Source organism: Dendrobates tinctorius, unplaced genomic scaffold (assembly GCF_039654945.1).
Source record: "Dendrobates tinctorius isolate UK_male_01 unplaced genomic scaffold, ASM3965494v1 ptg000102l, whole genome shotgun sequence".
Classification (NCBI taxonomy): Eukaryota; Metazoa; Chordata; class Amphibia; order Anura; family Dendrobatidae; genus Dendrobates; species Dendrobates tinctorius.
Genome location: NW_027361770.1, coordinates 31514253 through 31540982, shown reverse-complemented (window position 1 = coordinate 31540982; position 26730 = coordinate 31514253). Strand labels below are relative to the sequence as shown.

At 42.2% G+C, this 26730-nt stretch overlaps 1 protein-coding gene across 1 annotated transcript in view; it reads right to left on the bottom strand.

Annotated features, from left to right (window-relative positions):
* Nucleotides 1–1021: 1021 nt before the first annotated feature.
* Nucleotides 1022–26730, bottom strand: part of ADAMTS16 (ADAM metallopeptidase with thrombospondin type 1 motif 16) — a 491484-nt gene continuing 465775 nt past the window's right edge. Inside the window, exons 19-23 of the mRNA XM_073587783.1 lie at nucleotides 22469–22673; nucleotides 21927–22118; nucleotides 16084–16308; nucleotides 3041–3185; nucleotides 1022–2085 (exon numbers count right to left, since the gene is read on the bottom strand). Coding sequence (XP_073443884.1) covers nucleotides 1970–2085; nucleotides 3041–3185; nucleotides 16084–16308; nucleotides 21927–22118; nucleotides 22469–22673 — 883 coding nt within the window. The 3' untranslated portion in view covers nucleotides 1022–1969. The remainder of the gene's footprint in view (nucleotides 2086–3040; nucleotides 3186–16083; nucleotides 16309–21926; nucleotides 22119–22468; nucleotides 22674–26730) is intronic.

The following is a 26730-nucleotide window of genomic DNA, read 5'->3' as shown; positions in this document are numbered from 1 at the left end:
ATATATATATAAATATATATACTGTATGTATGTACTCTATGTGTATATATGTACATATAAAAGACTAAATGAAATAAAATGGTTTACTGTATGTAAACCATGTCTCATATCCTGACGGCTTTTGCAATTATTTTACAAAAGCCGACAAATGAATTAATGGCTATTCTGCTATCTTTCTCTCTCATATATATATATATATATATATATATCAATGTGAAGCAAAAAAAGAAGAAATATGCAGCACTCACCAATGTAGCTGAAAAACTGTGAGTCTTTATTTCACATATTTTCCATCAAATGTGTGGACATGCAGGACGTGGAAGAATGCTAGGGGAGGGAGGTGCCGGACAACGGCCGTTTCGCGATTACTCGCTTCTACGGGTCCAGGTATGTGTGTGTGTTTTGAAGGTTTTTTTTTTTTTTTTAAAACGATGTGTACAGTGTTAGTTTACAATGAGTTAGTTTAACATGAGTTTTTACATGGAGAGAACTGCTCTATGTAAAACCTCATGTTAAAATCGCATTGCATACCGATGTCATACTCATGTCATATTGAAAAATCACACTGAAATCGCATGACACTCGCATGACAATTGCATAGAATCGGCCCGTTTTTTTCATCCAGAAAATGGACCTTTTTTTTCTCGCAAATGGGGATGAGCCCTAAAAGTGACCTTGTCTGTGGGACAACCTTTTTAATGAACCATGTCCCCTAGAAAATTAACACAGGTAGTCATGTTGGGTGCACAATTCCTAGACGTTGGTCTGATCATACTCAGTGCCCCATTGACTGCCATGTTGCACTATACCTCTTGGTACTAGTATTTATTTGAAGACAGCAGTAATCTGATCACATTACACATTGGTCTTTTTTTTTTTTTTTTTAACTTGCAGCTTGTGTAGTTTATTTTCAACCAGTGCTAATTCTAAAACATTAAAACAAACAAATATTTTCATTAAAAAAGTTTATTAAAAAAAGTTCATAAATATTTAGCAATAAACTTTACACGATGTAGCCATTGTAGAAGTACTGACAACAGTTATTTGCTGCCATCATCTCCAGTACATTAAATATTAGTACGGACTGTAGCACCAAAACTCTAATCCAGTTTTTTTCCGCATTACTATATGTACTGTTTGATTTGATCATAAATACTGATATTTAGTGTAAAAGAGCCTATTATTATTGTTATTATTAAGCTGTGATATAATGAATGTATGTAGTACCTTTACAGTGACAAGTTACACATTGTTATTTGTAAGGACCTGATGAGGTTACTTTTTAATTATGAAAAAGCTGAAAAAGAAGCACCTTAAAATATATTATAATAGAGGACTAGACATCGCCAGTGTAGTCTATGCAAAATGCTAGCACCAATAGAAAACACTGGCTAAAGCAGAAGGCAAGAAATTGTATCTGTCCAGTCTGGGTTTACAGTGGAAGGATGTCTGTAAGTACTGAACACAATCAGTTTTACAATGCAGTTGGGTCTTACAGCAGGTGATAAACTCCGCAGAGCTGACATTTCGTTATGAGTACTTGAATCCAGCTGTCGGAAGTGCTCCGTAATGACAACTTGGAAGGGAACGCTGACTGATGGAACACAAATGTTCTCGTAAGCTATAACCTCCACACAACACAGTGAGGTAAGATTAGCCATCAAATTTGTTCTGCACCGATTTCACGCAGTTCTCAATGCTAAAATTACAATTTTCCATGTGCTATTCAGCATGAAATGACCAGTTATCCAGTGACTTGTAGACATTGGAAACTTTTGTACAGTATTGGATTCCATATATATTTGGTTTTCCGCTCACCCCAATACTATATTGGTTGCAAATTCTTTCAATATGAGTATTACATCAGACATTTGTGGACTTCAAAACCATACTGACAGCACGTGTAGACAGCACCTTGGATAAGCTTCAGATATTTGTTGGGTCCGGTATTCCTTATAGTCTTTTTGTCTTATAGTTTTGCTTTGGAGCAAGATCTGCAGCATTGCGTGCCATAGTATTTGTGACCACATACACCATGTTGGGGTACCAAATGACACCAGTTGTAATAATCCTTGCAGAACACATCTGTAAATAAAGTGAGATTTTTATTTCTTTAATGGCATATCGCATTAAGGATGAAAAATTTCATTTACAATTGTACAGAGAAAGCTGGTGTCTTTGGAGTGTTCCATTACTGACACATGATCTATCGGTACTAATAAGCATTTGTCTTATCCCTTGCTCAGGATCAGCCAGAGTCAGAGAGATGGGGCACTGCAAATAACACAACTGCCTTTTAGAGATGAGTAGTTCTGGCAAGATTCAAATTCATCAAATTGTGGGGATTTTACTGGGAAATTTGATCTGCAGCAAATGTATTCTCTTTAAATTTAAATGTCTCTTATGATACGCAGGGGTTCTGAAGAGACCATAAGGCATAAAAAATTATAGATGGAGAAATTAAAAAAAACTACTAATGCCTCACCGCTCACCTCCACTACTCACTGTCCCCTGTACAAACCTTGGCACATCTTCATACCACCGCAGTGTGCTGCATCATCACATTAGGCCAAGACTTCTAGCCTCAAGTAGGACTAGGATGACCCTGTGCATGGACATCCAGGATCTAGTCATGGCTGAAAGTTCCAGGTCACTTGACAATGCAGTATACAGCAGTAGTAAGAAGATGTGCGGAGGATCGTGGGATGGAGAGTGAGCAGTGGCTGGAGAAGTACACATTTTTGTAAAAATTCACTTAATTCAATTCCACTTGAGTAAATTTGCTCAACTCTAGTGCTGATTAATTTGGATTGGCATGGAATACCACACTACCCCTGTAGATGCTGCGGTCAGCTCCCCCTGTGATAACAGCAGACTGTAGTATGTTATCCAGAAAAGACAACAAACATGTAAATCAGTCCGTTTTCCTGCCAATGCTCTGAAGTGATAGTATAGTAACAAAAGATATATGTTATATTTCTGCTACTTCTATATGATAGTGTAATAAATAGTAGCAGCTATAATGACATCCACGTTGTACCTTTTTTTTCTAGAGGACAAAATTCAGTGTTGCAGGCTTGTGAAGATACAGGTTTTTGACCGATAAGGCAACCACTGGAAGGACGTCCATGAATAAGACACTGTACTGATCGTTCCTGGATTCCTCCTCCACAACTCACTGAGCACTGAAAAATCAGAAATACTTCAATCACACCAGTGAAAGAAAAGAATCATCTGCAGCATGAGGATTCTGAGGAGTTAGGCCGTCTTTGCCATATAATAATGACTACTGAACCTGCAGGGCTCTTATCTTACCAATAAGAACAATTTCATGAATATGAGGATATTAATATTGTTCATGTAATGTTACTGTGTTAACTAGATACACTGATGACTCATAATCTGTCTTTAAGTTTGGTCCAAGTGGCAGTTCAGTTTCAACAGCCCCTTTATAGCAGCTCTGGAGCTATCAATTTGTCACAGTCTCTCATATTTCATGCACCCATCCATTCCTTGCTTTTTTAGACCTTCCTCTGCTCTGAATTCAACACAGTAAAATATGGCAATTAATAGATTTTAATTTATACTGTCCTGTTCATCGTTATTGGCACCCATGAAGTGTAAGTACATAACGTGGAATATCTCTTTAAAATAATTAATCAAGTGAAACAGTTTTTTGTATAGAACACTCGTGTTAAATACAAAAGAGAAAATGATAACAATAATTTAAAACAAAAAACAATGGGAGGGAAAAATAAAAAAACCTAAATCTTGCTGTGACACTGGTATTGGCACCCTTTACATTAAATTCGTATGGAAACACATTTTTGACTCGTCTATGATAATACGTTTTTCAAATAGCCACATGGAAGGCTCTGTTCCATTGTCACAATGGTGAAAAAAAAAAGAAGCTGTCTGAGGACATCAGAGCTGCTGCTATCAGCAAACACAAGACTTCCAAAGCAAATAAGGCCATCTCCAAAGACCTTAGTGTTAGGCGTTGGGTTCCTGTCGCTGCACAGCAGGAATCCCGAGACTTGCATCCGGCAGTCTCCCATTCCTCTTTGGCCGCAGAGGAACCTGCTCAGTAGACTCGTCATCCCGGCGCTCTGCTCAAACCAGCTCTGTGGGTTTGGTTGCTGCTGCCACCTCTGGCCCAGCTATAGCAAACGCATGCTGGTCAGCAGGGAGCTACTCCAGGGACTAAGTCCTCCTTTCGGCCCACTGAGCACGCCCGTGGGACGATCTCTCATTGGAGATCGGAGGCCACATGCTCAGGTCCTTCTCCAGCTCGGATTGGACCAACAGAAAGGTCAGGAAGGTCCCGGAAGGACGAAGGACGCGGCTATAAAAGGTTTGCATGGCCGCTTGGCCATGCGCTAGTATAGACTGCACTATCAGACTATGAGGAGTGAGTGTCGTATGTGGGTCGCCCTCCCAGGGCTGTGGGGTACTCGTTACCGGGCCGGTGTCAGGGGGAAAGGTGTCACAGCGGCGGTGACCCGGTCCGTGGCCATGGGCACCCAAATCAATGGTGGTTTGTGATATAGTTTATGTGATAGTTTGTGACGCCACCTGTGTTGTTTGGCAAGCAAGATGTTAAGCCAACGCTGCATGCAGATCCTCTGGGGCTGATGGTGTGATGCAGCATAGATTGTGTAGCTCCCCACAGGTGAAGCTGTAACCCCAGGGCAGTGTACAGGCGCAGGCGGTGTGAGGAATATTGGTACCGAGATGTAACGGTGCAGACGGTGTTAGCGCACAAATGAATGGAGGACACCAGGGCTTGTAGTTCCAAAGCTTTACTCACAGTCCATGGTACACACTGGTGCCTGCCTCCGTGCTGTGTCCTCCGGGGCAGAGACTCAATCAACCTCCCGGGCAAGTCAGGATTCTCCTCTCCAACACTCCGCCAACATGTACCTTTCCTGAACGACTCCTCTATTGCGCCTTAAGGTGTGAAGAGCTCCAGTACCGTGGTACTCTGAAGTTCCTCCTGTCAGATGTTCCTAACAACTCTACTCATATGGCAGACAGCTGTAGCCTCTCTTGGGGACTCCCTTCTCCGGAGTCCTGGCTCTCTATTCAGTTGCTGTTGTGCCCCGAGTCTTGGATGGGAGTAATGCATTTACAGCCAACTACTCCGCCGGTGTCTGCTGCAGAACCATAAGTGTCCATACAACCTCAGGGACCGGGCCCTGGCCTTGCGCTGAGAGCCTATAGGCAGGGTTCCTCTTCCAACCCACAACTCCTCTCTGTTCTCCTACTCCTTCGTTCTGCACTGTTCCTTCTCTCTCTTATGGAAGCTTAGGTTGCAGTTCTACGTATTTTTCCTTCTGTTCCTTTCCCGTGCCAGCTGGCTCAGATCACTGAGGCAGCTGCAGCACTCCTTCCTCCATCCCTTCTTCCAGGGATCCATCCTCAGACTCTCCTGACTGACTGATCTGAACTCTAATTCTTAGCCTTACCACTCTTTTATATATCCTAACTCCACCCACCTCCCAGCACATCTCGTGTTACGAAGCAAGGACCCACGAAAGGTACTCTGCTACCCTCTAAGCATGGAGCCGCAATGTGGTCCTGCTGAACTATCCTGTGTGTGGGGTGCAGGTGTTGGAATGTGGAAAGGAGTTCCCAACTTACCTAGGTGGTGGGGCACTACACCTTAGGAGAAGGTGCAGTACCTCTGTGGCGACTGAGCCTCAGGGATGCCACATATGCATGTATGAATGTCTCTGGTGAATGACTCATTAAGAAACCCCTACCCTTGGTACGCATGTGTTGTGCAGCCTAGCCTGTTAAGCGCCCAGGCTTAGGTGTAGGTAGGACAGAGTCTGAGACAGGCATCAGTGTCTATGGTGCATGTGCTTGACACTCCACAGTCAGCGTCTATAGTGGCGTCCGCAGGTGCGACGCCGCGCGCTCAAAAGGTCTAGAGGGACTCTGACCCCGTGTCCTTGGGGCAGAGTTCTGTGACAGCTTTCTGTGCGCTCCGTGATCGGGCTCTCTGAGCTAAACAGGCACCGGCATTTATGTTCTGCGGTAATGTGGCAGGGGCCAGATTGGGGTGTGGTCCACTGCGCACAGATGACACAGAGACGAGACAGAGGCAGATTTTCAGGTACAACAGGTCCGAGTTTATTGGCCGTCCTCTTGATGACCGTAGCCATACACCGCAGCACATTCACAGCTCTCCGTATTCAGACCCAGGTACCTGCACCTTCCTTCTGTCGTAGTGACGTTCCTCGCGGCTCTTTCGCTGGGGCTGCCCTAGGCTTATCTACCGCCAGTGCTTCACCAGTCCGAGGTCGTCATCCAATTGGTACCCCCGGGGCCTCGTCTGTCCTGCGGTTCTCTGTGTCAGGGCCACCCCCCTGACTGTCTCTTCCTATCAGTCCCCTGGTCAAGCTCTCCACCGTTGTCAGTTCTCTGTACTGATTCTTCTCCTCCTGAGCTCCTCCCGGGACTAGAACACTCTGGAACCCTCTCCTGCCCTATTTATCTCCCTCCTCGGGAAATCCCCTCCTGGGTTCCTATCTCCCCGCCCCCATGACTAAGCCGTTTCTAAAGCCCTAAGCTGCTGTCAAGTCCTGAACTACGCTCCCCCCTGCCATCTTGTGGTCAAACTTAGGTATTGCACTCCTATTCCATTTTCCCCCAGCTGTTTCCCTTCTATTATTATAAACGTCCATCTACAGTGCACCCAGCGTCCCTTCTTCCTACAGACAAGTCCGTCCGTCAGGTAACCTTCCCTACAGTAGCACGGCTCTGAGTTAACAGAGTTCGCTTCTGTTCACACTGGGTGATGTTAACCCACGTGTGACCTTTTGTACACAGCTTTATACTTCCACCATTACTCAGCAGCAGTTTACCACCCCTGCACGGTGGACCCTGGGCTGCGAACGCACCATACTATTATTTTATTATTTAGTGCGCTCCGCTAGCCCTGACACTTAGTATCACAGTTTCAACAGTGTGCAATGCTATTAAGAATTGTGCCAAGCATGTAACCATTAAGAACCTTTTTGGACGTGTGAGGAAAGAGGAAAATTAACAAGAGGTTGGTGCAAATGGAGGGAAAAACACCACATTAAACATCCAAAGAGCTGAAGTCCAACCTGGAATATTCTGGGGTCATGGTTTCAACAAGTACCATGCATCTGCATCACACACTAAACCAAGCAGAGCTTTACAGGTGAAGGCCAGGAAGAAATCATTGCTGAAGAAAAGACATAAAAAGGAATGACTGATCTTTGCCAAAGAGTACCTTGACAAACTGCAATCCTCCTGGGAAAGTGTTCTGTGGATAGATGAAACAAAAATAGAGCTTTTTGGCAATGCAAAGCAACAGTTTGTTTACAAATGCGCAATGAAGCATATAAGGAAAAGAACACCCTACCAACAGTTAATCATGGTAGAGGGTACATAATGCTGTGGGTTTTCTTTGCCGCGTCTGGTACTGGAGGCCTTGATCGTATCACAGGAATCATGAGATCAGATTCAACATCAAGAGACATCAAGAGATTTTAGAGCAAAATGTCCTACCCAGTGTAAGAAAACTTGATTTGAGTCGAAGATCATGGGTCCTCCAGCAAGACAATGACCCAAAGCACACATCCAAAAGTACAGAGAAATGATTGAAAAGAAAAAAACGTTTGTTTCTTTTTTTGTTTTAAAATGGCCAACAATGAGTCCTGACCTCAATCCTATTGAAAATCTTTCGGATGAGCTGAAATTGGGAAAAAGAACCCTGCAAACATTTAAGAGCTTGAACAAACTGCAAAGGAAGAGTGGGAGAAAATGCTAGCTGAGACGTGCAAGAAGCTTATTGATGACTGCAAGAAATGTTTGGAGACTATCATCAATGCCAAAAGGTGTGCAACGAAGTGTTAATTAGGGGTGCCTTTATTGCTGCACATGCTGTTTATTCTGTTTCTTCTTTGAAATTGTAACATGTAAGTTGAAAAGCGATTTTTTATTGTTGTATTTCTTCGGACCATTAATTAAAATATCCTGCGGATATAAGGCTAGTTTCACACTTGCTTTTTTTGCAGCGCGTTTTTCCCGCAAAAAAACGCATTGAAAAAACGCATACAAAAGCATACAACTGCTGCGTTTTTTTCAAGCATTTTTATGAGCATGCATGAAAAAAACGCAGCGTTTTTAAGCGTTTGTATGCGTTTTTAGTGCGTTTTTACCGCGTTTGCGTTTTTTTCCAACATTGGATGTCCCCTCACACTAACCCAAACCATGACTTTACTAACCCTAAACCTGACCCTAACCCTAACCCTAACCCTGACCCTAACCCTAACCCTGACCCTAACCCTTAACCAAATCATACTTAACCCTAACCCAAACCCTAAACCCTAACTAACCCTAACCCTAACCCTAACCCTGACCCTAACCCTAACCCTAACCCTGACCCTAACCCTAACCCTAACCCTGACCCTAACCCTAACCCTAACCCTAACCCTGACCCTAACCCTTAACCAAACCATACTTAACCCTAATCCTGACCCTAACCCTGACCCTAACCCTTAACAAAACCATACTTAACCCTAACCCTGACCCTAACCCTAACCCTAACCCTAACCCTAACCCTGACCCTAACCCTAACCCTAACCCTAACCCTGACCCTAACCCTTAACCAAACCATACTTAACCCTAATCCTGACCCTAACTCTGACCCTAACCCTTAACCAAACCATACTTAACCCTAACCCTGACCCAAACCCCAACCCTAACCCTGACCCTGACCCTAACCCTAACCCTAAACCTCCTTAACTAACCCTAACTCTAACCCAAACCCCTAAATTCCATGGTTAAAAAAAAAAATCGCATATGCAAAAAAACGCATACATGAGCATGCCAGTGCGCACATATGCGCATCCATAGGCTATAATGGCCATTTTTAGCGCAAAACGTGCGCATATGTGCGCATGCGCTTTTTTGCAGGACCAAAAAATGCAACATGATGCGTCTGGAAAATCACAACGCACACCCCAAAAAAACGCAGCGCATGAAAATCGCATACATGCGCTTACAAGCGCGCAGGTATGCGCACCCATGTTAAATATAGGGGAAAAACCGCATGCGCAGGTTAGCGTTTTTTTCCAGCGCTAAAAAACGCAAATGTGAAACCAGCCTAACTTTGGTACATTTACATTTTATTTATTAAGATATTGTACAGTCTATGAAAAAAATTAAGGGGTGTCAATAATGGTGAGCAGGCCTGTACTATACTTGGTTGCAGCTGAAAAAATTGGATGATACATTCAAGACTATTGAACAGTTCTGCTCCAGTCATACTAAGACTCAGTCACCTCTGCTTTATATCCTACTCTCCTAACAAATGGCCTGTATAAAAATGACACACAATATCCATAGAAACTATTTTTTCTTTGAACACAGGACCGAATTCCTCAGATGGACAGCTGTTAAATACGACATTAGGTATCCAGAAAAAATGCATCATTAGCTTAAAGGAAGCCTATTCCCAAATTATGATTTGCTGTACATATGATCCGGCCATTAGTCACTTTTATGCTGCAAGAGTAAAAAGAAATCATTTCTGAGTTTTGGACAAAATGTTCCCTAATTTTGGACAAGGGATCAGATTTTTATTTAACTGAATAAATTCAGAAATATGCTTTTTTTTTAAATACTGCAATTGTTTGTTTTTTCAACATTTACATTGTGTTTTTTGTGATATTTAACAACTTACCGATATCGGACAGATATGTATGGCACAAGTTGATAGGAGGTTTATAGAGTGGGCTCCGGAGGTGAGATTCCTGCATACTTGGCAGGTAATGGCTATGTGTTACAGCCAGTATCTGCTTATAACTAGAGTTGAGCGATACCGTCCGATACTTCAAAGTATCAGATCGGAATGGATCGGCCGATCTTAAAAAAAAGTATCGGTATCGCCGATTCCGATACCGGAAGTCCCATTCAAGTCTATGGGACTTCCGGTATCGGAATAAGAAAAACCCTGTTTTTGCCTTGTACAGCCTCTCTGGGGTCTGTACGGGCCTTTCGGGGGGCTGTGCCGGCCTGCCGGTGGTCTGTGCAGGCTCCGGTGGGCTGTGCCGGCCTGCCGGGGGGCTGTGCCGGCCTGCCGGTGGTCTGTGCAGGCTTCGGGGGTCTGTGCAGGCATCGTCCGATGGGACTACAAGTCCCATCGGGCGATGCCTGCTACCATGACAGTGATTGACACATTAGCCAATGATGGGACAGTAGTAGTCCCATCATCCGGCTAATGTGTTGAATGTAAAAAAAAAAAAAAAAAAAAATTACATGCTACATACATGCTACATACATACAACATGCATACTACATATATGCTACATTCATACTACATACTACATACATGCTACATATATACTACATGCAACATACATACTACATATATACTACATGCATGCAACATGCATACTACATATATACTGCATGCAACATACATACTACATATATACTACATGCATGCAACATGCATACTACATATATACTACATGCAACATACATACTACATATATACTACATGCATGCAACATGCATACTACATATATACTACATGCTACATACATACTACATATATGCTACATACATACTACATATATACTACATGCATGCTACATACATACTGCATGCTACATACATACTACATGCTACATACATACTACATATATGCTACATACATACTACATATATACTACATGCATGCTACATACATACTACATACATACTACATGCATGCTACATACATACTGCATGCTACATACATACTACATGCTACATACATACCACATATATACTACATACATACTACATTCATGCTACATGCTACATACATACCACATACATACTACATACATACTACATACATACTACATGCATGCTACATGCTACATACATAACACATATATACTACATGCATGCTACATACATACTACATGCTACATACATACCACATACTATATACATACTACATACATACTACATGCATGCTACATACATGCTACATACATACTACATGCTACATACATACCACATATATACTACATACATACTACATACAATACATTCATACAATACATACATAGACATACAGTACATATAACATAGAGTAACATACTTACCAATACTTGTCACATTGTTCCCCGAAGCCATTGTCTTTTACGGAATAAATATTAACATAACAAACCACAAAAATACTCACCCACGATCCGAAGCAGTCCACGAGTGTGTCCCACGACGATCTTGGGTAGAGAACTGCAGCATCAGCTGATGCTGCCGTTCTCTACGGGCTGCAGGAATCCAATGATGGAAGGTAGGTATCCTTCCGCACTGTATTCCTCCGCCACTTAAAAAAAAAAAAGTCCCTAGTCTCACTTTATGCCATTGCTGTGTGGGAATTTCCCACGCAGCAATGGCATAAAGTGAGACTAGGGACTTTTTTTTTTTAAGTGGCGGAGGAATACAGTGCGGAACGATACCTACCTTCCGTCATTGGATTCCTGCAGCCCGTAGAGAACGGCAGCATCAGCTGATGCTGCAGTTCTCTACCCAAGATCGTCGTGGGACACACTCGTGGACTGCTTCGGATCGTGGGTGAGTATTTTTGTGGTTTGTTATGTTAATATTTATTCCGTAAAAGACAATGGCTTCGGGGAACAATGTGACAAGTATTGGTAAGTATATTACTCTATGTTATATGTACTGTATGTCTATGTATGTATTGTATGAATGTATTGTATGTAGTATGTATGTAGTATATATGTGGTATGTATGTAGCATGTAGTATGTATGTAGTATGTATGTAGCATGCATGTAGCATGCAGTATGTATGTAGCATGCATGTAGTATATATGTAGTATGTATGTAGCATGTAGCATGTAGTATGTATGTAGTATGTATGTGGTATGTATGTACCATGTAGTATGTATGTAGCATGCATGTAGTATGTATGTAGTATGTACTGTATGTAGTATATATGTAGTATGTATGTAGCATGTAGTATGTATGTAGCATGCATGTAGTATATATGTAGTATGTATGTAGCATGTAGTATGTATGTAGCATGCATGTAGTATGTATGTAGTATGTATGTAGTATGTATGTGGTATGTATGTAGCATGTAGTATGTATGTAGCATGCATGTAGTATATATGTGTTATGTATGTAGCATGCATGTAGTATGTATGTAGTATGTATGTAGTATGTATGTGGTATGTATGTAGCATGCATGTAGTATGTATGTAGTATATATGTGGTATGCATGTAGTATGTATGTAGTATGTATGTAGTATGTATGTAGCATGCAGTATGTATGTAGCATGCATGTAGTATATATGTAGTATGTATGTAGTATATATGTAGTATGTATGTAGCATGTAGTATGTATGTAGCATGCATGTAGTATATATGTAGTATGTATGTAGCATGTAGTATGTATGTAGCATGCATGTAGTATGTATGTAGTATGTATGTAGTATATATGTAGTATGTATGTAGCATGTAGTATGTATGTAGCATGCATGTAGTATATATGTGTTATGTATGTAGCATGCATGTAGTATGTATGTAGTATTTATGTAGTATGTATGTAGCATGCATGTAGTATGTATGTAGTATATATGTGGTATGTATGTATGTAGTATGTATGTAGTATGTATGTAGCATGCATGTAGTATGTATGTAGTATATATGTGTTATGTATGTAGTATGTATGTAGTATGTATGTAGCATGCAGTATGTATGTAGCATGCATGTAGTATATATGTAGTATGTATGTAGCATGTAGTATGTATGTATGTAGCATGCATGTAGTATATATGTAGTATGTATGTAGCATGTAGTATGTATGTAGCATGCATGTAGTATGTATGTAGTATGTATGTAGTTTTTTTTTTTTTTTAACATTTAACACATTAGCCGAATGATGGGACTACTACTGTCCCATCATTGGCTAATGTGTCAATCACTGTCATGGTAGCAGGCATTGCCAGATGGGACTTATAGTCCCATCGGACGATGCTTGCACAGACCCCCGGACATCAGCACAGCCCCCCGGCAGGCCGGCACAGCCCCCCGGCAGGCCGGTACAGACCCCCACAGGGTGCACAGACCACCGGCAGGCCGGCACAGCCCCCCGGCAGGCCGGTACAGACCCCGGGCAGTCCACACAGCCCCCCGGCAGGCCGGCAGAGACCCCCGGAAGGCCCGAAATGACGGCGCATCATGATGCGCACACACCGCGCATCATGATGACGTCATTTCGGCTGTCAATCAACTTTGAACTTCAACTTCCGATTCCGATGCCGACTTCCGATATTGAAAAAATATCGGAAGTCGGTATCGGAATTCCGATACTGCAAGTATCGGCCGATACCCGATACTTGCGGTATCGGAATGCTCAACACTACTTATAACAGCAGGGGTGGACCCAAATTACCACAATTGTTAATCTGTTAAATGCCACTGTCAATCTCTGCCAGCAACATTAACAACGCACTGGCATGGTGGGTGCACCTGTGATGTGATCATGGAGCGCCCATGGGTAGTTATGACAGCTGGGAGTTTGTTGAAGACCTCAGTGCCTGTCATTGCAGAACTACCGTACCTTGAAACCCTGCCTGGGACTAAGCTTCAAAAAACCATGGTTTTAGCTATATGCAGCAATAGTGTGACACTGCTGCATATAGTACGAGCGATCAGACAATCACATATTCAAACAATAAATACAGTGAAAAGTAAAAAAAAACCTAAAGTTTAAAAAAAACATAAAAAGTTAAAATCACCCCCCCTCTTCCATCTCTATACAGTATATAAAATCTCTTTGAATGTATGTGTGTATCACCAACCAATCGCGAAGCATCTTTGATTTCACCAGAGCAGTTTAAAAGAAGCTGATCTGTGATTGGTTGCTATGAGCAACAGTTTTCCCACTCCACAACAGCTCAGCAGACACTGAAATCGAGCATCCTCGGAAACATAAGCTCCCAGCCATTGTCTGCCCCCAGAAAGGAGCAGAGAGCACATGACAGAAATGAATCACCCCCTCCCGTGCCCATATACACATCACACATCCTCCATCCCATAGGCACATCTTCCCTCTTAAAGGGATCATTGGTATGGAAGTTAGGGCAAATCATCCAGTGCTTTGGTTTTGACCCCAGGGTCTCTTAAAGGGATCATTGGTATGGCAGTTAGAGCAATTCTACTAAGCGCTCGGGTTCTGACCCCATGCCTCTCTTAAAGGATCCCCGGTATGGAAGTTAGGACAGTTCCACTCAGCTCTGTGGTTCTGACCACAGGGTCTCTTAAAGGGAGCATTGGTATGGAAGTTAGGGCAATTCCACTAAGCGCTCTGGTTCTGACCCCAGGCCCCTCTTAAAGGGATCCCCAGTACGGATGTGAGGGCAAATCCACTCTGCGCTTTGGTACAGACCCCAGGCCTCTCTTAAAGAGATCTCCGGTATGGAAGTAAGGGCAAATCCCTCAGCGCTCTGATTCTGACCCCAGGCTTCTATTAAAGGGATCATTGGTATGCAAGTCAGGGCAAATCCACTCAGCGCTCTGGTTCTGACCCCAAGTCCCTCTTAAAGGGATCCCTGGTATGGAAGTGAGGGCAAATCCATTCTGTGCTCTGATTCTGACCCTAGGCCCCTCTTAAAGGGATCCCTGGTCTGGAAGGGAGTGCAAATCCACTCTGCACTTTGGTACTGACCCCAGGCCTCTCTTAAAGGGATCTCCGGTATGGAAGTTAGGGTAAATCCCTCAGCGCTCTGATTCTCACCCCAGGCTTTTATTAAAGGGATCTTTGGTATGGAAGTCAGGGCAAATCCACTCAGCGCTCTGGTTCTGACCCCAGGCCTCTCTTAAAGGGATCCCCGGTATGGAAGTTAGGGCCATTCCACTCAGCGCTCTGGTTCTGATCCCAGGCTGACGGGATGAAGTGAAATATTAGGGGTAGTAGTCCGGTAGCTCTGGCTGACAGGATGATGTGGGATATTAGGGGGAGTAGTCCGGTGGCTCTGGCTGACGGGATGATGTGGGATATTAGGGGTAGTAATCTGGTGGCTCTGGCTGATGGGATGATGTGGGATATTAGGAGTAGTAGTCCGGTAGCTTTGACGGGATGATGTGGGATATTAGGGGTAGTAGTCCGGTAGCTCTGGCTCACGGGATGATGTGGGATATTATAGTGAATGTGGCTATGCAGGGTGGGTGGGGCTCTACTCTCAGCTTTATATAGATAGATATAATCATTATAATTTGTTATAACTAACCGTAGTTAATTACTATGCCCGGGCTCTTCAGCTAGTTAAAAATAAAGATAATGATTTAAAAAAAATATACTTGTGGTATTGCTGCGTCCACAAAAGTATGATAGATTAAAAAATAAAATTTATTAACTTTAAACAGTAAACATGGTAAACAGAATAACATTAAATAACACAAAAATACAAATTTTTTTTTTGCTGCAAAATCACAGAAAATGCTGTAAATAGCTATCAAAATATCGTAGTTATCCCTATATAGTATTAATAAAATGGTTGTCTCGCATCACAAAAAATAAGCCATCACATAGCTCCATCAACCGAAAAATAAAAAAATTTTGAGTCTCGGAAAATAGTTCATACTGCCAGTTCACTTTTACCACACAATTCTCAAAAAAGAATGTCAGAATTGCTTTTATTCACAATTTCACAGCACTTGCAATTTTTATCCTGTTTACCAATACATTATGTGATAAATGAATGGTGTAATTCAAAAGTACAATTTGTCCCACAAAAAAAAGTCATATGTGGATAGAAAAATAAAAAAAGTTATGGCTCTAGTAAGAGGAGAAGAGAAGAAGAAAAATCAGAAATTTTAAAAGAAAAAAAAAACATGGGAAATTTGCTCCGTTGGGAAGGGGTTAATGTATATACCAGGCTATAATGGTGTCCATTTAATGGATATGTCATGATATATATTAAAAAACTCATGACCCGTTACCTTGGTAAAAACAACTGAGAGACAGATTGGCCTTATATAAAAGCACGAATGACGGAATTATATTGTACGGTGCATTACCTGAGACCATGGAGAAGAATACCAGGCTCCTCGAGGATGAGGAATCACAGGTTGTAATGGATATCTTGGACAATCATACTGTTGACAGACTTTTTCAACCTCCACATTTGGTTTCTCCAGGTGTAAGCATTTTTTTCCAGCTACATCTCTAGATTTTCCTGAGACATTCTTTTCTATACACTGTAATGTTCTTTTCTGAGAGCCTATGCCGCAAGTGACGGAGCACTAAAGAAAAGAGAGGTTTATAGGCATAGGAATCCATATAAGTAGCAGGCACGTAAATGGATATTCCCATTTGAAGCATCTATGGCATATCCTTACTGGAAGGACAGAGGAGGTATGCTCCCACCCGCTGTTAAAACTGTAAAAAGTGTATGTGCCTATGTTTGCATGCAGCTTTTTCTTGGCATAGAAAAGAGTCAAACAAACTTGAATACCTCCCAATTACATACCATGCAACTGAGCCTCACCGATCGATCATTTATGTCATATTCAGAGATACTACCAAGGTAAATATTCCTTTCCTGTTTAATCACCGTTTTGTGTTATTAAAATACTATTACAGTACATTAAAGAGGTTGTCCACTACTTTTTCATTGATGACCTATCTTTGGGATAGTGACTATTTCCGGCCTGCGGCCAACGCCACCAATGACTACTGATCGACGGGGGTACCGGGTGTCGGACCCCGGACGATCTGACATTGGTAGTGTATAGGTCATCAATAAACAAGTAGTGGACAATCTCTTTAAAATTACTTGTAGTGTGATATCACAATCTCCTATACTAAAGAGACCATTTTGACAATTCGATTGACAGAACACCACCACTGATTAGTGATCATTTGAAAGTCTGTTTAGACAGGCAAACTGTGCTATACAATGTGCACTGAACAATCTGAATTAGATAATTTAGTGCATATAGGCTGCCATTGTTGCCGATTATTTGGAATGATATGCTGCCAAAATCAATGATTTTTAAACAAGCTTAAAAATGATTTCACCTAATGAATGGGTGTTTTGCTCATTCATCATTTGATCAGAAGCCTTTTAAGACTTAATAATTTCCATGACACAAGCTTTTTTAATGAACGATAATCTTGCAATGTAAAAAACGCACCCCTCTTACTACTTTAGGCCTGTTTCACAAGTCCTGATATTTCCGGTACCGGAAAAACCAGTATTGGAGGTATCAGTGTCCGTGTGTGTATTACTTGTGACATACATGTGGCAACCATGTGCCACATCAGTACCACACGTATCGGCGCCTGAGAAGCTGCTGTACAGTTAGCGCTGTTTCCAGGCGCCGGTGTCACGTCGCCGTCAGACACAGGAACTGCTGTTCCTGCCTCGGCCACTGGGAGGCTCCGGACAGTCACGTCGCCGTCAGATACAGGGACTGCTGTTCCTGCTTCAGCCACTGGGAACCACCGGACTGTCACGTCGCCATCAGACTTGAGGACCGCTGTTCCGGTCTCGGCCACTGGGAGGCGCCGGACTGTCAAGTCGCCGTCAGACTCGGGGATGGCTGTTCCTGCCTCGGCCACTAGGAGGCGCCGTGGTTTGCCCGTGGGTGGTAGTGTCAGAGAAGGGGCTCATGTGCAGGCATCTGGTGGGCCCAGGCTCCGACTCTGCTACTGCCTGCCGATTTTGTACTTCTGCCGCCCGCCTGGTTAAGCCTATGCTTTCAGTCCCGTTAATTTATCCCTCTCTGGTGACCATCCTGCCTGGTCATCTGCTCTTATACAGACAGCTACCTCCTGGGCTCCGTTGTAATTCCAGATCCCTGTATAGGGGTAAAGGGTCTCGGGGTTGCTCGGGGTGCTGTCTCAATTGCAGTCTAGACACGCACCAGACGGACGCCACAGCCGGGTGCTGAAGACGGTTCTTATCATTCTTCCCTGCTCTGCGGGCGATCAGGGGAGAATTTTGAGAGTTAAATTCAACTGATAACAGCGAGAGCAGGTGGTGGCTGATGGGATTACTAATCCCATCAGCCTACATCTGCTGCCATTAATAACAGTGAGCTGCCTGCCCTGCACTATAAATAAATAAAAAATACAGAGTGCGCTCCCCTATATTTTTGATAACCAGCAAAGAAAAACTGACAGTTGCAGGCTGCAACTCTCAGCTGTCAGCTTTAGCAAGCTTAGTTATCAAGAATAGAGGGATCCCCACTCTGTTTTTTTATTTATTTAAATAATTAAAACAGCATGGGGTCCCCCCTTTTTGACAACCAGCTTTGCTAAAGCAGACAGCTGGGGGCTGGTATTCTCAGTCTGGTAAAAGGCCATGGATATTTACTCTCTCCCAGCCTAAAAATAAAAGCCCGCAGCCATTGAGAAAGAGATATTTGATTTGCGGTGAACTCAGTGACTTTGACTCATGGTGCTGTGGTCACCACAGTAGTTCAGCCCGGCTGGGAACTCATTGTTTTTTTTATTTTTGTTTTATTACAGGAGACGTTGGCTTCAATGGAATGGGTATTAGGTCAGTATAACTGTGTTTGTTATTTTTAAGTAAAAATGGAAAAGTGTGCTTTGTTTTTACTCCAAATAAAAGACTTTATACTTGCTGTGTGTTTATTTACCATACAACTATAGGATTAGTAATGGATAGGTGTCTTCTAGACTTCTCTTCATTACTATGCCATGGGCTTGATGTCTCCAGACAATACAAAGGTGACATTAACCCCACAAATATCACCCTACTTTTGACCGCCATAGGGCAAGTGGTAAGAGCCAGGCAAACTGCCCAAATTGGCACATCTAAACATGTGCCTTTTCTGGGCTGCTGCAGGCTGCTACTTTTAGGCTGGGGTGGGCAAAATCCATGGATCCTTACCAGCTTGAGAATACCAGCTCCCAGCTCTCTTCTTTAGCAAGGCTGGTTGTCAAAACTGAAGGGGGACCCCACCACATTTTTTAAATTTATTTCTGTAATTTAAAAAATGGCGTGGGGATCCCTCTATTCTTAATAATCAGCCTTGCTGAAGCTGACAGCCCGCAGTTCTCAGTTTTACCTGGCTGGTTATCAAAAATACAAGGTAACCTATGCCATGTTTTTTACTTATTTATTTATAGCGCAGGCTGATGAATAGTCTCATCAGCCTCCACCTGCTCTCGCTTTTACTAGCTGAGTACAACTCAACATTTTCGCCTGCTCACTCTGATCACAGCAAGAGCAGTAGAGAATGATGCAAGCTGTCTTCAGCACCCAGCGCCGGGGAGCAGTGCTAACTGCACCGCTGCTTCCCAGACGCCGGTACGTGTCACACTGATGACACACAGATGCCATTCCGATGACACACAGATGTCATTCATGTGTCATCAGTGTGCAGGACATTTTACGGTCCATGCTGCTGTTAAAAGGACATGTCAGCATATTTTGCCAATGGACACACAGTCCCTGGAAACACACTTACATGGTTCAAGACCCATTCACTTGAATGTGTGTGTCTCTGGTATGTGTGAAAACTGTCACCACACATACCTGACACACTGATGTCTGCAAGAGCCTTTAAGCAGCCTAATTATACTTGACTGAAATAAAACAGAAATGTAGACATTTTTGCAAATGTATTAAAAAAGAAAAACTGAAATATAACATGGTCATAAGTATTCAGACTCTTTGCTCAGACACTCATATTTAAGTTACATGCTGTCCATTTCCTTGTTGTCCTCCTTGAGATGGTTCTACTCCTTCATTGGAGTCCAGCTGTGTTTAATTAAACTGATAGGTCTTGATTTGTAAATGCACACACCTGGCTATACAAGACCTCACAGCTCACAGTGCATGTCAGACCAAATGAGGATCATGAGGTCAAAGGAACTGGCCAAGGAGCTCAGAGACAGAATTGTGGCAAGGCACAGATCTGGCCAAGGTTACAAAAGAATTTCTGCAGTACTCAATGTTCCTAAGAGCACAGTGGCCTCCATAATCCTTAAATGGAAGAAGTTTGGGACCACCATAAGTCTTTCTAGACCTGGCCGTCCAGCCAAACTGAGCAATCGTGGGAGAAGAGCCTTGGTGAGAGAGGTAAAGAAGAACCCCAAGATCACTGTGGCTGAGCTCCACAGATGCAGTAGGGAGATGGGAGAAAGTTCCACAAAGTCAACTATCACAGCAGCCCTCCACCAGTCGGGTTTTTATGGCAGAGTGTCCCGACGGAAGCCTCTCCTCAGTGCCACACATATAGGCTAAGCCCCTGATCTTTTTTAGGGCCCTAATAATGCCCTTGAAGTAATAGAAGTCAATGTTTCCATTTTCTATATACAGGCTTTTCAATTGATTTAGTGTGAAAGTGTTGTTTTATTGTTAGTACAATATTTGAGTATTTGGGGTCCTACTTTTCACTTTTCCCAGGGTCAATCTATGACTAAAATCATCCCTGTCTAACCAGTAGATACAATGATTTGTGATATTTTTGTAGTTCAGTGACATTTTTTAGCAAGTAGCCTGCTTGGAGATATATTGGGGGCAGAATGGTTACATTTGAGGCCAGGATGAGAAGACAAATATGGGTGCTCGATGAAGACATGGGGTGCAGAATGGAGACATATGGGGAGCAGGATGGAGAGATATGGGTGGCAGGATGGGAAAACTTATGGAGGGCAGGATGGAGACATATAGGGGTGCAGGATGGAGACATATGGGGGCAGAATGGAGACATGTGGGGCCAAGATGAGAGGATATATATGGGGCAGGATGGATACATATGGGGAGCACAATGGAGACATATGGGGCAGGATAAAGACATAGAGTTTTTCTTTTTTAATAAATTTGCAAAAATTTCTACATTTGTTTTTTTTCAGCCAAGATGGGGTGCAGAGAGTACAATAATGAGAAAAAAATGAACTTTTTTGAATTTACCAAATGGCTGCAATGAAATAAAGAGTGAAAAATTTAAAGGGGTATGAATAATTTCCGTACCCACTGCAAGCATTCAACTCAGCTGAGAGTGCATGTATTTACAACAGGGAGATAGGAGGCAGCTGCTGTCAGACACTTATGACAGCAGCATATAGCCATTGAAAACTGAATTATCAAGTGTAAGTTTCAATCACCAATTATATTTTTGGAGACCCTCCAAATATATATCAGATAGTTGTCTGGGTTCGAACAACTTATCTAATGTGCATGTGGACCTTTAGAAAGAAGAAAGCTGCAGGGTAGTTTGTGCTCTGGGGAGTTTAGGCCATGTTCATACATGGTAGAAAATCACCCCAAATCCACAGTTTATACCCAGCAAAATTATTTTGTAAACATTTTGCAATGGATATCACCATTTGCTTTTAAATTGGTGAAAATGCACCAAAACATCATAACGATCGAAAGAAGGTTGAAATTGCGTATTATTAAAGCTGGTAAAATGTATTTTCCCAAAATAAAATATTGACCTAACTCTACATACAGTGTAAAATAACACTGAGATAAATTCCACGAATTATGTGATTTGGAAACTCTCAAAAGGTCACTTTCTTTTGGATTTTATTTGGATATTGGTATACTATATAGTTTCCAATGTGTGAGAAATGAACGCTATGTCTTTAATATCTAAATTTAGATCTGTTTCCATTAGGTTAATCTGCTCAGCTGTTTATATTCTCATGTCTGTTTTGAAATTCCTTTTGATCATGTTATATTGAATTTCCCCTTTGCAATGAGTCTACAGGCCCGTGGGTCCTTAGCTAGGTCATTATCACAAGTACATACTCCAGTGCTACAGGATGTGTGACTCTCTTCCTCTTCACCTGTCTACACTCAAGAGGACATTTGTCAAAAAATAAATCTGGGTGGAATCTGAACATACCCTTATAAATGTCATTAACAGAGTAGTCTTACCTTTGACCAGCTAGTCACCATCCATTGCAGTTCCTTGGATTTACAGCGCTTAACAAGACAGTTCTCTTGAGTTTTGGGTTTGAACTCAGATGTGCAGGCTGAGTCATGGAGAATCTGAGCTCGAAGGGAAGGGTTAGTACTTTTGCAAAACACCGATCGTTTTCTCCAGCCTTTGCCACAAGTTCGTGAGCACTAAAACCATATAGTAACTGTGTGTCAATTGGAATTATCACTTGCACACTATGCTTTCAATATAGATAAGGAAAACAGAAAAATTCATAATAAAAGAGAAAGCGCAAGATGGGCACAAACATATGACTTTCCATTTTCGCAGACTATTATCTAAGTAAATAAATAAAAACCTCTAGATATTTCAGATATGGGAACTGTCTCCAGGCATATTTTCATTTGATATCCAATATAATAAATTCAGCCATTATAAACATATGCTACTTATTTGTGTCAATTCCCATTTTATCACATGGGACCAGCAAAAAAATAAAGTTTCATGTATTCTTCATTTACAAAAAGATTATCATTACCTCTGACCAGGGCCCAATGCTCCACGCTGGAGGACAATTCTGTGTGTTACATGCTTGTCGGTGGGTAGGCGGTACGGTGGTGGAACACAGTTTATTTGCCACAATTTCCATTTTATAGTTTGTCTTCTGCTTGCAGTGAATTTGTCTGAACTGTTCACCGGTTCCACATGTCTGGCTGCATGATGTCCAGTTTCCCACTGACCAACTGGAATTACAAATATAGCTAATACATAAAGACAGGATATGTATTCTTTCAGAAACTTACTGCATCTGACTGTTCTACAAGGCCAAGCCCTGTTCTGTAAACCTGTGCATCAGTTTGAATCTTAATAAATTTGCGAGGCGAGTCTCAGATCAGCTTTTTCTATGACTCTGTGGACTTCAATTGACAGAGACATAGTAATGCACAGCCATCGCTACATTTACTCCACATCTGCACACAACAGCTGCTTCATCAAGCAGAAAGTAACCAAGATAGGTGGGGACATTTATGGAATATCCTGAGGTGATAGACAGCTACACTGATGATGATGAGGATTGTTGTTATTTTGAAATAAGAATTATCATAGAAATGAAAAATGTGACATACTGTGAAAGGACAAACTGGGGACTGCATCTTGGATTACTAGTCTGAGGTAGGACCACACTCTCTTATCAGTAAAAATAAAAAAAACTGACCAGCACCTCCAAACAGAATAAGACAAGTTATCGATGAGTGAATTTGTTCGGATTTGTTTCTAAATACTGTATTATCGGCATCGAATATAGTTTTTGCAATATTCATTGAACACAGCTGAATGTCATTAGAGTCAATGAGAGTAGAAATTACCGAATATGTTCGGAACTGATCTTCTAACATACATTTGGAACGAATAGTGTTCGAATATGGCACAAACATGTAAAAATCAGATTCGGAGCCAAAACTGAACAAATTTGCTCATCTCTGAACACAAGTGTGGACAGTGCAAGCCATCATGTCTATTTAATATACAGCTGTATTCTGAAATGCTATGACATGCAAACATTGAATATATGAACTTGGTACTCAGCACACAAATTGGCCAATTCATGAGAGCTCAGCAGCCATGAGACTTTAGCCTTATAGGTCTCTTCCGGACTGAAAGCCTACAATTTTAAGGGCAAGCAGGAACCAATACAAATATAAAACAAACTGACCATCACCTCCAAACAGAATAAAGCAAAGGTAAACAGGTGCAAGGAGCCATTACAACTATTTAATATAACCAAGATGTCATGCTTCTGGATTCGAACCCTTGATTCTGTTTTCTGTGGTCGGCATCAAGATCCATGAAGCCATAACTGATGCACCTTTGTTTTGAGTGTTTTAGTTCTGTTACCTTTGTTTCTGTTGGTATAGGGTAACAGGTGATTTTCATTTACTTCGTTTGTCTGTCCTATCATCTTTTGGGTGCAGCTTTAAATACCTTCTCCTACTGGTGCTTACGGCTTGTGATGGACTTTGTTGGATTAATTCACTGTGCTGTAGTTTGCGTTGGTTACAGTTGTTTTGTGTGTGATTTTTTTTATTCCTTAGGGAACTGCTACAATAGCAATCCTAAGCGCTGCTGAGGACATTCAGGGTAAGTCACAGTCGAGTGGGGGCACCATTGTGTTATCTTAGGGTGCCAACCTCTGCGATCAAGCAGGAAAAGTCTAGGGCTTTTCCTATTCTGAAAAGGGACCTGACTGGTTAAGGTATTGGTCTTCTGGTTTGTACATTACCCGTGTGAATGTGCTTTGGCAGTCATAACACAAGAAAATACAGCTGCACTCTGAGCTACTGTACTATGCAAGTATTTCAGAGTGCAGCTGCATTTTCTTAGCTATAAGAGCAAGGCGAGGAGAAGATGCTGGAGACATGTCTTGGACTAATCTTTTAAGAAGCATGGAGAAACAACAATGGGAGGCAAAGGCTCAGAAGGAGCTCTGTCACACACAGAGCAAGTGAATCGGAATTAAAACACTGATTTCTGAGAAACTCAACAACAGATAGAAGACAAACGGGTTGATGGATTAACTATGACATGACCTCCATAGTCATAAGTAATGTGGGAGCAGTTATTTTAATTGACAGACTCTTTTAGGGCTCTATGATATAAACATGCAAGTATCATTGAAGTTTCACTTCATAGACAAATATTGGGTTAGAGAATGGTGGCCTGCATTGTGCTGATGGTCTTGCATTAGGGACAGGAGCTGGACAAAGTTTTCTAACAAAGGAAGAAAAGAAAGTACTAGTGCTTGGCTCTATCTTGGATTGCGTCATACCTAACAGACCGGACATTCAGTGTCTCCCACTCGCACACCACCTCCTCACTGCGCCCCCTATCCGTCGGAGTCCCGCAAGGTTCAGTCCTAGGGCCCCTGCGCTTCTCCATTTACACCTTCGGCCTTGGATAGCTCATAGAATCTCATGGCTTTCAGTATCATCTCTATGCTGATGACACACAGATCTACATCTCTGGACCAGATATCACCTCCCTACTAAACAGAATCCCTCAAAGTCTGTCTGCTATTTCATCCTTCTCCGCTAGATTTCTAAAACTTAATATGGACAAAACAGAATTTATCATCTTTCCTCCATCTCACGTGACCCCCCCAATGGACCTATCCATTAAAGTAAATGGCTGCCCACTCTCTCAAGTCCCACAAGCTCACTGCCTCGGGGTTATCATTGACACTGATTTCTCTTTCAAACCTCATATCCAAGCCCTTTCCACTTCCTGCCGACTTCAACCCAAAAATATTTCACGGATCCGTACATTCCTCAGCCAAGAATCTGCAAAAACCCTATTCCATGCCCTCATAATCTCCCACCTTGACTACTGCAACCTCCTGCTCTGTGGCCTACCCTCTAACACTCTTGCACCCCTCCAATCTATTCTAAACTCTGCTGCCCGACTAATCCACCCATCCCCCCGCTATTCCCCGGCCTCTCCCCTCTGTCAAACCCTGTACTGGCTCCCCATTACCCAAAAACTCCAGTTCAAAACCCTAAACATGACATACAAAGCCATCCACAACCTGAGTCCTCCATACATCTGTGACCTCGTCTCCCGGTACTTACCTGCATGAAACCTCCGATCCTCATAAGATCTCCTTTTGTACTCTCCTCTTATCTCCTCTTCCCACAGTCGCATACAAGACTTCTCCCGCGCATCCCCCCTACTCTGGAACTCTCTACCACAACATATCAGACTCTCGCCTACCATGGAAACCTTCAAAAAGAACCTGAAGACCTACCTCTTCCGACAAGACTACAACCTGCAGTATCCACCAAACCGCTGCACGACCAGCTCTACCCTTGCCTACTGTATTCTCAGCCATCCCTTGTAGATTGTGAGCCCTCGCGGGCAGGGTCCTCTCTCATCCTGTACTAGTCGTGACTTGTATTGTTTAAGATTACTGTACTTGTATGTATTATGTATACCCCTCCTCACATGTAAAGCGCCATGGAATAAATGGTGCTATAATAATAAAAAATAATAATAGTGCATTCGTAATGACAAGTAGTTAACATGATATTGCATATACAATTGTGGGCAAAAAAAATACAAAGACAATGGAAGTAATTCCAGTTTTTGTCCATTTCTCGGCTTTAAAAAATGTAGAAAGTTAATAAATGATGCATTACTGAAAATGCTACCAATAAAAACTACAATTAATCCCTCAAAATCACCAGCCATAGTGAGGCTAAATTTAATCATATACAAAGGTCAAAATTACTTTTTTTAAAAAAAAGCAAAACTAAACAATTTTGGCATGTACAAATTCATATCAACCCCCAAAATAAATGTAATTATGCTTTTTTACATGCATGATAAACAGCATAAAATTGCATCAGAACTGCCTTTTCTATTCCATTCCCCCAACCCAAAAAAATTAAAAAGTTCAAAAATAGGTATTAGACCTACCGGTAATTATGTTTCCAGGAGTCCATCCTGACAGCACCATGGAGGTTGTCCTCCTCCTTACAGGAACAGGAAACACACAAGAGGTTAAAAGACCCCTCCCCATCCACCTCCCTCAGTGTTTTAACAAGTACCACACCATGATTGATGCAACTTAAATTTATTTCTACCGATATCATATTAAGACATCAGAAACCACACAAACAGGGAGGGAACTAACCGTGCTGTCAGGATGGACTCCTGGAAACATAATTACCAGTAGGTCTAAAACCTATTTTCCAGGACGTCCCTCCTGACAGCACCATGGAGAAAACCAAAGTACCTCCTCAG